Consider the following 14,127-nt stretch of genomic DNA (forward strand, 5'->3'; position numbering starts at 1 on the left):
AAATTCAATTATTTAAAAAAAAATTTTCATGAGATTCTTAGCAAAATTTCAATAATTTTCCTAAATTTAATGATGAAAATGACAACATTTAATTATTTTCATAAATAATAAAATTCTTTACAGGGATTCTATTATTTTCATAAATACCGAATAAAATCATTGAATTGAGGGAAATTTTTGAAAATAATTGAAATTTTTATCGAAAATTTGATCAACATTTTTTAAAACAATTGAATTGATTCGAAGAATTTTATAAAATTTTATTAAAATATTTTGAAATAATTGAATTCTAACAAAGAACTTTATTAATTTTTTTTAAATAATTGAATTCCAGCGAAGAATTTTATAAAAAAAATTTTTAAAATAATATTGAATTCTTGTAACGAATTTTATTAAAATGTTTAAAAAAAGAATTGAATTCTTACAAAGAACTTTAATAATTTTTTTTTTAAATAATTGAATTCTACCGAAGAATTTTATAAAAATCATTTTAAATAATTGATTTTTTTCGAAAAATTTTATGAAAATTGTGTTTGCAAATAATTAAATTCCAGCGAATATTTTATTATTTACGAAAATAATTTTATCTCTGTAAAAATTTTATATTTAAATAATTGAATTCTAGTTGAATTTTCTAATAAAAATTGATTTTAAAAATGAATTTCAGTTCAAATTTTTTAGATAATAATATTGAATATTAAAAGCATTAGAGCATGAATTTTTAAAAATAATTAAATTCTAAAAAAGGTGTCAAATTAAAATCTTTGAAAAGTAAAATTTTAACTAATAATTCTGTGAAATTAATTTTTTTCAAAAGGTTTAATTGAATTTTTTTTGAAATTTTCTGAAGTTGTTATTTTATAATTTATTTTTAATTGAAGAATTTTCGAATAATAACAGAAATTTTGTCAAATTGAATTTTAAACAAATAAATTTGAAAATTTGAAAAAAAATTTTGTCAGAAATTATTAAAAATAATTGATTTAAGGAAGAATTTTAGTTATAAAAACACGAAAAAAAAATTTTTATTTTGGAGAAATTATAAATTATTGCAGAAATTCAATTATTTTCAAGAGTAATGAAATTCTTCACAGAAATTTAATTATGTTCCGAAAATAATAAAATTCTTTTTAGGAATTTAATTATTTTCGACATAAATAATAAAATTCATGGCAGAATTTCAATTATTTTTAATACAATTTTAATCTAATTTCTCGAAAAATGAAATTATTCTCAAAAATTTTATTGAAATTCGTCAAAAGAATTTTAATTACCTATTTAAAAATTTATTGATCAAATTCTTTAAATGAGAGTTCAATTTTAAAAAACATTCAATTCTTCAATAAATTATTTACTTTTTAGTCGGTAGGGTGCAAATAATAAGAAATAAAACTCAATTATTAAAATTTAACAAATTAACAATTTATTTTCGGATTCTCGGAGCGAGGTTGTGCTCAGGACGAGAACGGGTCTAAGACTAATTTCAAAAATGGCGATCGCAAAGGAAAGCGTCGCTTCTGAAAAGAGAAAAAAGATGAAAAATACAAAAATTAGTGTATATTAGAAAGAGATAAAAAATGCAAAGAGAGAGGGTAACGTTATACATTGCAAGTACTTCACCCGAACCGATTTTTATGATCGGGTCTCGGTAGGTACACGTTGACCGCGAAGCCTGAAAAGGTTTTAGAAGTGAAAGAGTGTAAGTTAAGGAAAACTCTAATTTGCATTTAGAAAATTTAGAAAACTACATTTCACAAAAATAATATTTCTGAGCACAACCAAATATTAAATACAATTACAGAAATTAATTTGTAGTGTAATACATTATGTGTATGTGTATGTGTGTATGTTTGTGTTTATTTCGTATTAAAATAAAATATTGAAAATAGTTATAAAAATAATTTCATGATACTCACACAAATAAATAGAAATATTCATATATCATAATATAAATTTTTCTATTAAAAAACACAACACTTGTTAAAAATTATAGTCTCTAAAAATGTCTTTTAGAAAAGAGTTTTTACCCTGTACCCAGTACTGGCCAGTACTGTAGCTCAGTCGCAACTTTTTTTTGTATTTAAATAATTGAATTCTCGTAGAATTTTCGAATAAAAATTGATTTAAAAATATATTTTATTTACAATTTTAGATAATAATTGAATATGAAAATTAATAAATGTAACAGAACATTTTTTTGAGTAAAATTTTTTCCTTTATTTTCTCAATAAAAATTTTCTTTATTTTTCTTTATTTTTTCAATTAAAATTTATAATTGACAAATAGAATTTAATATTTATAAACATTTTTTTTTTGCTTTATTTTTAAAAAACTTTGAATTTTATTAAAACAATTGAAATTAAGAAATAGAAATTATGTAAATTAAATGAAAATTAAAAATTTTCTACAACGGGAATATGTAATGTTTTTTTTATTCTAAAATAAAAGAATGAGTTTGTGAACAATAATTTTATTGAGAAATAAAAGTTATGCTTTCGTTAGGGGGAAAAAAATGAAAGAAAAAACAATAAATAACGAAATTATAAAAATTCATGAATATTCAAATATTAATTAACAATTAATTAACTACGCGAATGACCCATGTGAATAAATATTTGCACACGCATAAAAAATAGTACATTACAAAATGAAATTTCATAAATTTCCACTTTGAGGGAAATGATTAATAATCTTAGTCACGGCATTACACCCTTTCAATGAATTTATTATATAAGAAACAAGAGGAGAGTGAGACAAATAGAGAGAGAAAGAGAGAGTTCTATAAATATATTGTTTTTCATTAAATCCATTTATCACTGCGCGAGAGAAAATATTGTGATTTATATTTAAATCTAAAATGAAAACTTGTGTTTATTAAATTATTTTTTTATTTAAAAAAAATATAGAAAGTTTTCTCTCATCTATTTTATTAAAGAAATAGGGGACATTTCTCTAATTTGCAATTTCGTTTTTCGTTTGCAAAATAAAAAAAAAAAAAAAAAAAAATATGTACGAATTAATAAAAAAAAGAAGGGAAGAAATTAAAAGATAATGCATAAAAATAATTTCTCTCGCAATACTATATTTTATTATCTGATTTTCACACAGCTACTCTTTACAATTTTCCGTCTGCTCTTGGAACCAACCGCAAATTCAGTTATCGAACAATGAATTTTCTATCTAGCAAAACTGAATGGACAAATTTATGACTATGTTATATTTTTATATTCTCGTTCTTCTATCTCCGTCTATCCCCCTCGACGCCCTTTTTTTTGTCTCCCCTTAGAAAAGAGGGAAAAATTTTTTTTCTGATATTCAAGTATTATAAAAGTTGATGAATGTTTGAAAATTTATGTGCTATGAAAATTTTTTTTTTTGCAAAAGTTCCAGAAAATTTTTTTTTGTTTTATTATTTTTTTCTGAATGTTCTTTGAATGGCCCTTTCTTTTAGTTTCACAGATAGTGGTTTATTTATTATTTATTTTTGTCTTTGATTTCTTTTTACTCTAGTTTTCCTTTGTAATATTTTTTTTTCAGTGAAGGAAATTTTTATTGTTTTGAAAGTTTGGACAAACAATTCATTCAGTTTCTTTATTAAAAAAAATATATACGGGCAAAGATAAAAAATTATTATTATCGAAGGATTTTTTAATTTTTGATAAAAATTTTTATTTTTAATAAATTTAATTTAATATTATTTAATTTTACTTTCTGTTTATTGATGACTGTCCTTGTTTTATAATAATGCAAGAAAATGGTTTTGAATTAAAAATCGTAATTTAATTAAAATTGAATTCAACATAATTTAATGAATATTAAATTCAACACAATTGAACTTTCATTACGAATTTTATCAAAATTTTTGAAAATAATTTAATTTACGCTGAGAAATTCACTAAAAATTGGAAAATAATTGAATTTTAGACCAAGAAATTAACTAAAAAATTTGAAAAAAATGAATTTCTGCGAAAAATTTCTTTAAAACTTATTTTTAAAGAATAGAATACTTTTAAGAAATTTTTTATTGAAAATTGTATTGAAAATAATTTATTCCCGCGAAAAATATTATTATTTAGGAAAATAATTGAATTTCCAACGAAGAATTTCATTAAAATCTTTAAAAATAGATAATGGGATTTTTTTGGAGAAAGTAATTGAATATTTGCAAAGAATTTTATTATTTCTAAAAATAATTGATATCTCGCGATGAATTTTATAAAAAATATTTGAAAATAATTGAATTTTCGACAAGAAATTCACTAAAACTTTTGAAAATAATTGAATTTCTGCGAAGAATTTCGAAAAAACTTTTTTAAATAATTGAATACTTTCAAAAAAATTTTATAGAGAATTATTCTAAAAATAATTTAATTCCCGCGAAAAATATTATTATTTAGGAAAATAATTAAAATTCCGCAAAGAATTTCACTATAAAACTATTGAAAATAATTGAATTTCCGTAAAGAAATTGACTAAAATTTTTTGGAAAATAACTAAATTTTCCAGAAGAATTTCATTAAAATTGAATTTTTTGCAAAAAATTTTATTATTTCTAAAAATAATTGAAATCTTGCGAAGAATTTCTAAAAAAAACTTTTTTTAATAATTGAATACTGTCACGACAGTTCATAGAAAATTGTACTAAAAAAAAATTATTATTTAGGGAAATAATCGAATTTTTGCCACGAATTTCATTAAAATTTTGGAAAATAATTGAATTTTGCAGAAGAATTTTTTTATAATTTTTGAACATAATTGAATTTTATTGCTTTTGAAAATAATTGAAATCTTGCAAAGAATTTTATTTAAATTTTTAAAAATAATTGAATTTCCTTAAAGATTTTTGAAAATAATTGAGTTTTTGGCAAGAATTTCATGAAAATTTTTAGAAAATAAGACATTGAATTATTTTGAGAAATTTTATCCAAATTGTATTAAAAATAATTGAATTTCTACAAAATAATAGTTTGCTACCTATAAAAATAATTGAAATCAAGCGCAGAATAATTATTAAAATATTTAAAAATAATTGAATTCTATTGAGAAATGGTATTAAAATATTTTAAATTATATTAATTGAAAATAATTGAATTCTTGTAAAAAATTTAGTATTAATTATAAAAATAATTGAAATCTTGCGAAGGATTTCTTTTAAACTTTTTTAAATAATTGAATACAGGAATAGTATCAAGGAAGTTCATAAAAATTTTCTATATTTAAAAAAAATTTAATTTTCGTCATGAATTTCATTAAAATTTTTGAAAATAATTGAATTTTGCAGCAGAATTTTATTATTTATAAAGATAATTGAAATTTTGACGAGAATTTTTTTTTACAATTTTTAAACATATAGTTGAATTTTAGAGAAGAATTTTATTGCTTTTAAAAATAATTGAAATCTTGCAAAGAATTTTATTTAAATTTTTAAAAATAATTGAATTTCCTTAAAATTTTTGAAAATAATTGAGTTTTTGTCAAAAAGTTCATTAAAATTTTTAGAAAACAAGACATGGAATATTTTCGAGTTTATTAAAATTGTATTAAAAATAATTGAATTTCTACAAAAAAAAAATGTTGCTACCTATAAAAATAATTGAATTCTTGTAACGAATTTATTAATATTTATAAAAATAATTGAAATTTATGAAAATTGGTAAAAATCTCATGTATATGTTTGTTATTAATATTTGAATTATTTTGAAGATTTTTCCATTAAAATTTTTTAAAGTAATTGAATTGTGTTGAAGAATTTTATATAAAAATATTTGAAAATAATTGAATTATGTTGAAAAATTTTATATTAAAAATTTAAAATATTTGAAAATAATTGAATTATAATGTTGAAGAATTTTATATTAAAATATTTGAAAATAGTTGAATTGTTTATTTGTTTCGTATAAAGTTTTAACAATTTTTGAAAATAATAAATAATAATAATTAATTAATAATTGAATATTTTTTTTTTCAATTTTTAATTTAAAGTAATTCAAAAATTTCAGATGACATTTAAAAATGACAAATTTTGTAATTTGCATAATAATATTAATAACATAATACATAATTAATATCGAGTTTCCCGCGTAACATTAGCTAGTAATAATAATATTTATAATAAATAAATAAATAATATTTATAGTATGTAATATTAATAATTAATTATAGAAATAAATTATTTTATTCAAATATAAAATAAGGAAAGTTAAGAATAATTTTTTTTCACGAAGCAAAAATAAAATTGGAATTTAAAATTGTTACTTAATGAGAAGCTCTTTCCTTTTTTTTCTACTTTCTGCTCTGATGTTTTGATAAGATTTTTTAAATTGCCCATAAAAATCGTTTTTCATGTCTTTCTTATATTAAAAAAATTCTTTTGAATAAAGAATTTGTAAATTTTGTTAAAGTTACTTTCAAATGTATAAAAAGGAAGTTAAAATTATAGGGAAAATATTAATAATACTGGTATTAATGCTAAAATTAATAATAATAATAATAATAATAATAATAATAATAATAATAATAATAATAAGAAAAATAATAATAATAAAAGTAATAATAATATTAATAATAAAAATAATAAAAATATTCATAACGAAAATTATCATTATATATTACTTATAATAATAATTATAATACTACTTAATAATAATAATAATAATAATAATAATAATTATTATTATTATTATTATTATTATTATTATTATTATTATTATTATTATTATTATTATTATTATTATTATTATTATTATTATACTACTTATAATAATAATTATTTGTTTAATTTTTTGTTCAATTTTTTGTTTTTATCATTTTACTGTTTTTCATTTGTTCTTTTTATGTTTTGTTCTCTTTTAATTGTTAATATTTGTTTTATTATATTCTATTGTACAATTTATCAAAGAATTTTGAATTAAAATATTATTTATAAATAATTAATTTGTCCAATTTTTTGATTTTTGACATTTTACTGTTTTTCATTTACTTTGATGTTTTGTTCTATTTTAATTGTTAATATTTTGTTTTATTATTCTATTGTACAATATTTATCAAACAAATTATGAATTAAAATTTTTGAATTGAAAAAAAAAATTCTCATAAAAAATATAATTTTTCATATATTCTTTAAAGAGAGAATAAACACACACACAAAAAAAATGAATCATCTGAAATTGAAAATCATGAAGTAAAGAAAATAAAAAATATAATAAAAATTGATTACATACCTGAAATTACCGTCAGTTTCCATTTGTTCGTTATCGTGTTTTTCGTTGATGCATTTGCGTTTCGCAACGGTTCTGATTGATCCGTTGCATGTCACGCATTGTGAAGGAGATGTTTAAAAAAAAAACTTCACTCTCTAAGCACTCGCTTTTCTCATTTTTAATGTTTTTCTTTTTTTTTCTCCGCTTAAATCGTCAATTTCCTCTCTTCTTGTTTTTTTCTTCTTTTTCTGCTTAAAAATCCTTTTTTTCTGCTTTTCTGCTTTTTCTTTTCTTAGTTATTAGGATATATTTTTTCTCGCGGTGTAAATCGAGTTAAAGAATCATTTTTCTTCAATTGCTTTAGTTTTCGTTTAGTGAGACTTTTTTTTATTGCAATTAATTTTTCTAAATAAACTCTGTCTGTTGGTGTTGGCTCATCTTCTTCATGCATAAAATATTTCCAACTCATAGTCCGTTTTTTATTATGAATAAATATTCTAGGATCGTACACTGATTTTTTTTTTTTTTGGAGGGGGGGATAAAATTTCAAATATCACAATAAATTATTTATTATCACGCGACACAGTTTTTTACTTTTAATATTTAAATATATTTTTTCACGCAATAAAGTTTTTTTTTGTATAAATATATTTTTCTGGCAACAGTTTTTTTTTTATAAATAAATTTTTTCACGAAACACTGTTTTTTTTTTTTTTTTTTGAATAAATCTATTTATCATCCATCTATTTTTCATAGAGTTTTAATTCTGAATAAATATATTTTTCACGCAACGTAGATTTTTGTTTTTAATATATTTTTTTCTTTGATTTTAAAATAAAGACACACACGCACATATCAACTTTTCTTCTATTTTTTCTTTTCAATGGGGGAAAACTATTTTTGGGATTCTTGACAATTCGTTTTTTATGTCATTTTTTTTATTTTCACTTTTTCACTTGCACTTATTTTTTTTTTTTGAGTTTTAAAAAAATTTAATTCACTCTTCATTCGATTTTTATTGTATTATATTAAACTGCATTGTATTAATTATATTTCTTATTTTTTATTTATTATATTATATTGTTTATCTTATATTTGTTATATTATATTTATTACATTTTATTTATTACATTTTATTTATTACATTTCATTTATTACATTTTATTTATTATATTTCGTTTATTACATTTTATTTATTACATTTTCATTAATTTTTTCCTTTTCCATTTTCTTTTAATTTTTTTTTTCTTCTTTTTTTACTTTTTTCCTTTGATTAAATTTTTATATTCTATTATTATATTTATTTCATTGTTTTTATATTCTCACATTTATTTCATTATTTTTTTTATTACATTTATTTTTCATTTTTATTTTATTACACTTATTTTTCTTTTTTATTTTATTGTTCTTATTTTTCTACATTTATTTTATTATTTATATTTTTTCTTATTTATATTTTGTTTATTACTTATATTTTGTTTATTATTTATATTTTTTTCTTATTTATATTTTGTTTATTACTTATATTTTGTTTATTATTTATATTTTTTTATTATTTATATTTTTTTTATTTTGTTTTTATTTTATTATATTTATTTCACTAAATTTTTTCTTTATAATTATTTCCTTTTATATTTATTTATTCCAATATAAACCGGATTCGCCCTTTATTATAATATATTCGTTTTCTTACAATATAATTTACTTCCTGAATTCATAATTCATTTTTAATTGCAAAAAATTACTTTTTCAATAAATGCAATTCGAAAGACGGTTTTTTATTTTATTTTCGCTTTTTTGAAATTGTTCCATTAAAATAAAACCACTTCGAAGAAAAATAATTTTTTCAAGTACAGAATTTCTCTCTCTTTTGTAAAATACTCTTTAAATATTTTTCTTGAATAACAATTAATAATTTAATTTAGTAAATAATTTTTTTGATTAATAGTTTTTTTAGTTAATAGTTGATTTAATTTAATTTAATTAATAGAGAACATAAATTAATTAATACACAACTTTAATTAATAATTAATAATTAAAATTTTAAATTTAAATTAGAATAAAAAAATTCTCCAGTGGGGGAAGAAATATTTTTTTTTTTCAAAACTTGTTGCTTAGTGAAAATTTTCCCCTTTCTCGTCATTTAAATAAACTATTTTATTTTTTTTAGGAGTAAAACGAAAGTGGTAGAAAAATTTATCCCGACATTAATTTTTTTCTTTCTTTAATTTTAATTTATTTACTATTTTTTTCTCAACAATTTTTTCTCGAATTTTTTCGGTTTTCTACTCTTTCTTTTTCCTATAAAAAAAAGCGACAGTCCTCGTCGCCGTATTGCGCGATACTGTGAGAACGGTAACATCCATTCATTCCCGTTTACGTTTTTAATTTGCGCACGCGCTAACATTGCTGCATTTTCAGTGCATGAATTTCTTTTTCTTTTTTTTTTTTTTTTTTTTTTTGTCACCGAACTGTCACGGGGAAAGGATATGTTGTCTTGTATAGACAAAAGACAGTTTACCTTTTCTCCCACCTTTTCTTTTCTCCTCGCTCTTTACCTCTCTTTTCTCCTTGCTTGGAGAACGACTTGAACTTGGTGTTTATTAAACTTTTTCCCCACTACACGTGCGGAGAAAAAATAAAAAATACATGTATAGAAACACTCAATATTATTCGAAATACACGTAGGAAAAAATTTTCGTCGCTTTTCTGAAGATTACTTTTTTTCTTTGTTTACATGTCTCGTGTTGTGCGAAGATTTTTTACCCTGAAAATACATCTTTATAATTTAGGAGATATTTGGATATTTGCCTTTTTACGATTTCTTAGAAAATAGTATTTTTTTTTTGTAAGGGAAAATATATTTTTTTTTATTTAAATAGAGGAAAAAATGTGTCTCACGCAATTAGTGAAATTTCTCATTTAATGTATTTTAGATTAAATAATAACAAAAAATATGAATGCAAAAAAATTGTTTTGAATTAAAAATCATAATTTAATTCAAATTGAATTCAACACAATTCAACTTTCATTACGAATTTTGAAGAATTTTTTTAAATAATTGAATACTTTCAAGAAATTTTATGGAAATGTATTGAAAATACAATTATTATTTAGGAAAATAATTGAATTTTTGCTATGAATTTCACTAAAACTTTTGAAAATAATTGAATTTCCACTACGAATTTTGTCAAAATTTTTGAATATAATTGAATTGTGGCCAAGAAATTAATTAAAAGTTTTTAAATAATTAAATTTCTGCGAAGATTGAAGAATTTTTTTAAATAATTGAATTTAAAACAATTTTATTTACTTTCAAGAAATTTCATGGAAAATTGTATTAAAAATACATTTATTATTTAGGAAAATAATTGAATTTTTGCCATGAATTTCACTAAAACTTTTGAAAATAATTGAATTTCCATTACGAATTTTGTCAAAATTTTTGAAAATAATTGAATTTTCATAAAGAATTTCACTATAATTTTTGAAAATAATTAAATTTCAACAAAGAAATTGTATTGAAAGTATAATTGAATTTTTTCAAAGAATTGAATTATTTCTAAAAATAATTGATATTTTGCGAAGAATTTTATAAAAATATTTGAAAATAATTGAATTTTCGACAAGAAATTCACTAAAAATTGGAAAATAATTGAATTTTCGCCAAGAGATTCACTAAAAACTTGAAAATAATTGAATTTCTACGCAGAATTTTATTGCTTTTGAAAATAATTGAAAACTTTCAAAAAATTTTATGGAAAAAATGGAATTGAAAATAAATTTATTATTTAGAAAAATAATTGAATTTTGCCATGAATTTCACTAAAAATTTTGAAAATAATTGAATTTCAGAGAAGGATTATTTTATTGCTTTTGAAAATAATTGCAAATTTTTAAAAGTAATTGAATTCATACAAAGAAATTTATTAAAATTTTTAAAAATAATTGAATTTCCGCAAAGAATTTCATTAAAATTTTTTGTAAATAATTGAAATCTAGCGCAGAATTTTCATTAAAATATTTGAAAATAATTGAATTCTTTTGAGAAATAGTATTAAAATATTTAAAATTATATTGAAAATAATTGAAATCTAGCGCAGAATTGTCATTAAAAAAATTTGAAAATAATTGAATTCTTTTGAGAAATGGTATTAAAATATTTAAAATTACATTGAAAATAATTGAATTCTTGTAAAAAATTTGTGAATGGAAAATATTTTTACTATTTATTTATTCTTTAATTTATTTTTATTTATTTTTTTTGTTTAGAAATTTTATTCTTTTTTATTTATAATTTTAAAAAATAGGATTAAATTTTATTTAGAAATTTTGTTTTCTTCATTCAGAAAATTTTATTTTTTATCTAGAAATTTTTTTTTTTTTTTTTATATATATAAATATTCATAAATTCTTTTTGGTAATATTTATTTTACATTTTCAAATTTTAGTTAGAAATTTAATTACGAAATTTTCATTACAGAAATTTTGAGTCTTTCGAAATTAAATTTCTAAATTCATTAAGAATTCTCATTATCTAAATTTCGATTTACATATAATTTTGTTTTTTTTTAAATTCGATTTTAAAATTTTGTTTCTAAATTTCATTTGGAAATTTAGTTCGTAAATACTTTAGTAAATTATTTTTGTAAATTTTATAAATTATTTTTATTTAGAATTTAATACGGCCAACAAAAAATCTTAAAAATAAAGAACATTTTGCTTTATGTTTTCAAAAAACAATAAATTTTTTGCTAAATTTTTAACCATTTTTTTTTTATTAAATAAACAAATGATTTTTCAATTTTGCAAAATATTTCCATTTCTATTTGAAAATGTTTGGAAAAATTATTATTTTGAAAAATAAATACAAAAACGAAGTTGAAAACTTAAAAATTAATTTTTTAATATAGCAAACAATATTTTTTAATAAAAAAATACAATGATTAAAAGTTGTACAACAAAAAAATTATTGTTTATCACTGAAAGATCGAAAAACTTAATAACAAAAAAATATATTATTTTGCAGAATAATGAAAAAATAAAAAGAGAATTTTTTTTGAAAACGAGAATAAAAGTCGCTTTTTAATCATTTTCTTCTAAAATAAAATAAAATAGAATATAATGTAAATATAAAGTATAATGCGCATAAAAGTCAGTTTTAATATTAAAAATTATTTAACGTTAAATTTTTTTAAATTTTAATAAATTTTTTTATTTTTTAATAAATTTTTTTATTTTTTTAATTAAAAATATTAAAAATTTTCTATTGAAAAGAATTTCAAGAAAAAAATTTTTAATAATTGTATTTTAATGAAACTTTATTTCCTCTCTTAAAATATTATTGTATTAACTTTAACATTTTTTTCCACATTTTTTTGATATTATTTTACATAATTCTCTTTAATTCTCTCGATTATGCATAATAATTGCAAACATTTATAAAGTATCGTAGAGATAGTGTTTGGATTTTAAAAAGCAAAAAAAAAAAAAAAAAAAAAAGAAAGAAAAAAGATTGCAATCTTTCTTTTCAAATGTTGTAGAGCACACTTTTTCTTCTAAAATAACAAAGAGAAACGCCTGTTATAATGTATCGAGAGATATAATCGAATCTATTGTGAAGAACATTGTCATTTTCTTTTTTTCGAAATAAAAATAGAAAAAAAAATGTTTCACGCGCCATTTTCTTTTTTTTTTTTGAGAAAAAAAATTTTTTCTTTTGTTAATTTTTCTTCTTTTTTTTCTGTTTTTCCAGAGAAATGGAGGAGATTTTCATTGAATAACTATCTAACGCGAAGAATACCAATTTTATATTGGCTGCGTGATTATAAAAAATCTTGGCTGCTTGAGGACATGTTGGCTGGTATTACAGTTGGTTTAACAGCAATACCTCAAGGAATTGCTTACGGCATTGTTGCTGGTTTAGGTCCTGAGGTACATGATCCACTTATGACCTAACTGATTGTTCGTCTAATTACACAATTCCTAGTGATAGATATCCTGCTTTAATAGGTATAGTATGGTATCATTAAATTTTGACCCCGGGGCTAGTTTGACGCACAGTCAAATAAATCCAGAGTATTTTTTTTTTTTTTTTTTTTTTTAAATACAAAAATACAAATAAATATGTGAAAAATCTTCTATTTTATTTTTATACATTTTATTTCGATAAAAGGATAACTATCATCTTTTTTGGAAATAAAATAAATAAGAAATTGTTGAAACTTAAAAGAAAATTCTTTGTTTCAAATATAACTGGATTACTTGTATATTTAGGGTCAGAATTCGTGAAATTTTCACAAAGAATAAAAAGTATTTTTTTTTTAAATCGAAATGTTGCAAAAACATTTCTATTTGGCCTTAGAAATGTTTCTTTAAATATAATTATTAAATATATTTCTAACAGCAACTTGAATATTTGGGTAGTTTTATTAAAATAAAAATTTATTTATTAAAATTTATTAAAATTCCAATTTATATTTTATTTTTATGAAAATAAAATTGAATTCGAAATATTTTTCGTTCTATTATTTTAAGAATTGCTAATTTTCTTTTTAAAAAAATTAAGTAAAAAGTTTAGTTTAATTATTATATTAAAAAAAAAAAAAAAAAAAAAAAAAAAAAAAAAAAAATGTTTTTGTAGTATGGCCTGTATTCGAGTTTCATGGCGTCATTTGTCTACACGATATTTGGATCATGTAAAAATATAACAATAGGACCAACGGCAATTATGGCGGTGATGGTGAGACCTCTTGTCGTTGAGTACGGAGCGGATATGGCAGTTCTGATATGTTTTCTAAAGGGATGCTTCATCGCTCTCTTAGGAGTCTTTCATTTAGGTGAGTGGAACTGTAATGCTAAAACCGCACTACGCTCTCAATTTTCAAAGTAAATCGAAAATCAGTTTGATCAAAGAAATTTACGGGAC

At 19.7% G+C, this 14,127-nt stretch overlaps 2 protein-coding genes across 14 annotated transcripts in view; one reads left to right on the top strand and one right to left on the bottom strand.

Annotated features, from left to right (window-relative positions):
* The window catches only part of LOC122507104 (trissin receptor-like), a 78,515-nt gene extending 70,730 nt beyond the window's left edge, over positions 1–7,785 (bottom strand). The window contains exon 1 of the mRNA XM_043619643.1: positions 7,221–7,785. Within this exon, the coding sequence (XP_043475578.1) occupies positions 7,221–7,243 (23 nt within the window). The 5' untranslated portion in view covers positions 7,244–7,785. The remainder of the gene's footprint in view (positions 1–7,220) is intronic.
* LOC122507102 (sodium-independent sulfate anion transporter-like) overlaps positions 1–14,127 on the top strand; it is a 146,341-nt gene that overhangs the window by 109,773 nt on the left and 22,441 nt on the right. For 12 of the 13 annotated variants that reach the window (XM_043619638.1, XM_043619634.1, XM_043619627.1 and 9 more), the window contains 2 exons: positions 12,955–13,133; positions 13,843–14,038. In XM_043619638.1, the coding sequence (XP_043475573.1) occupies positions 13,053–13,133; positions 13,843–14,038 (277 nt within the window). In that variant the 5' untranslated portion in view covers positions 12,955–13,052. Of the gene's footprint in view, positions 1–12,954; positions 13,212–13,842; positions 14,039–14,127 lie in introns of all 13 variants that reach the window. The other variant, XM_043619641.1, reaches the window with a different exon arrangement.

Source organism: Leptopilina heterotoma, unplaced genomic scaffold (genome assembly GCF_015476425.1).
Source record: "Leptopilina heterotoma isolate Lh14 unplaced genomic scaffold, ASM1547642v1 Lhet_45, whole genome shotgun sequence".
NCBI classification, from domain to species: Eukaryota; Metazoa; Arthropoda; class Insecta; order Hymenoptera; family Figitidae; genus Leptopilina; species Leptopilina heterotoma.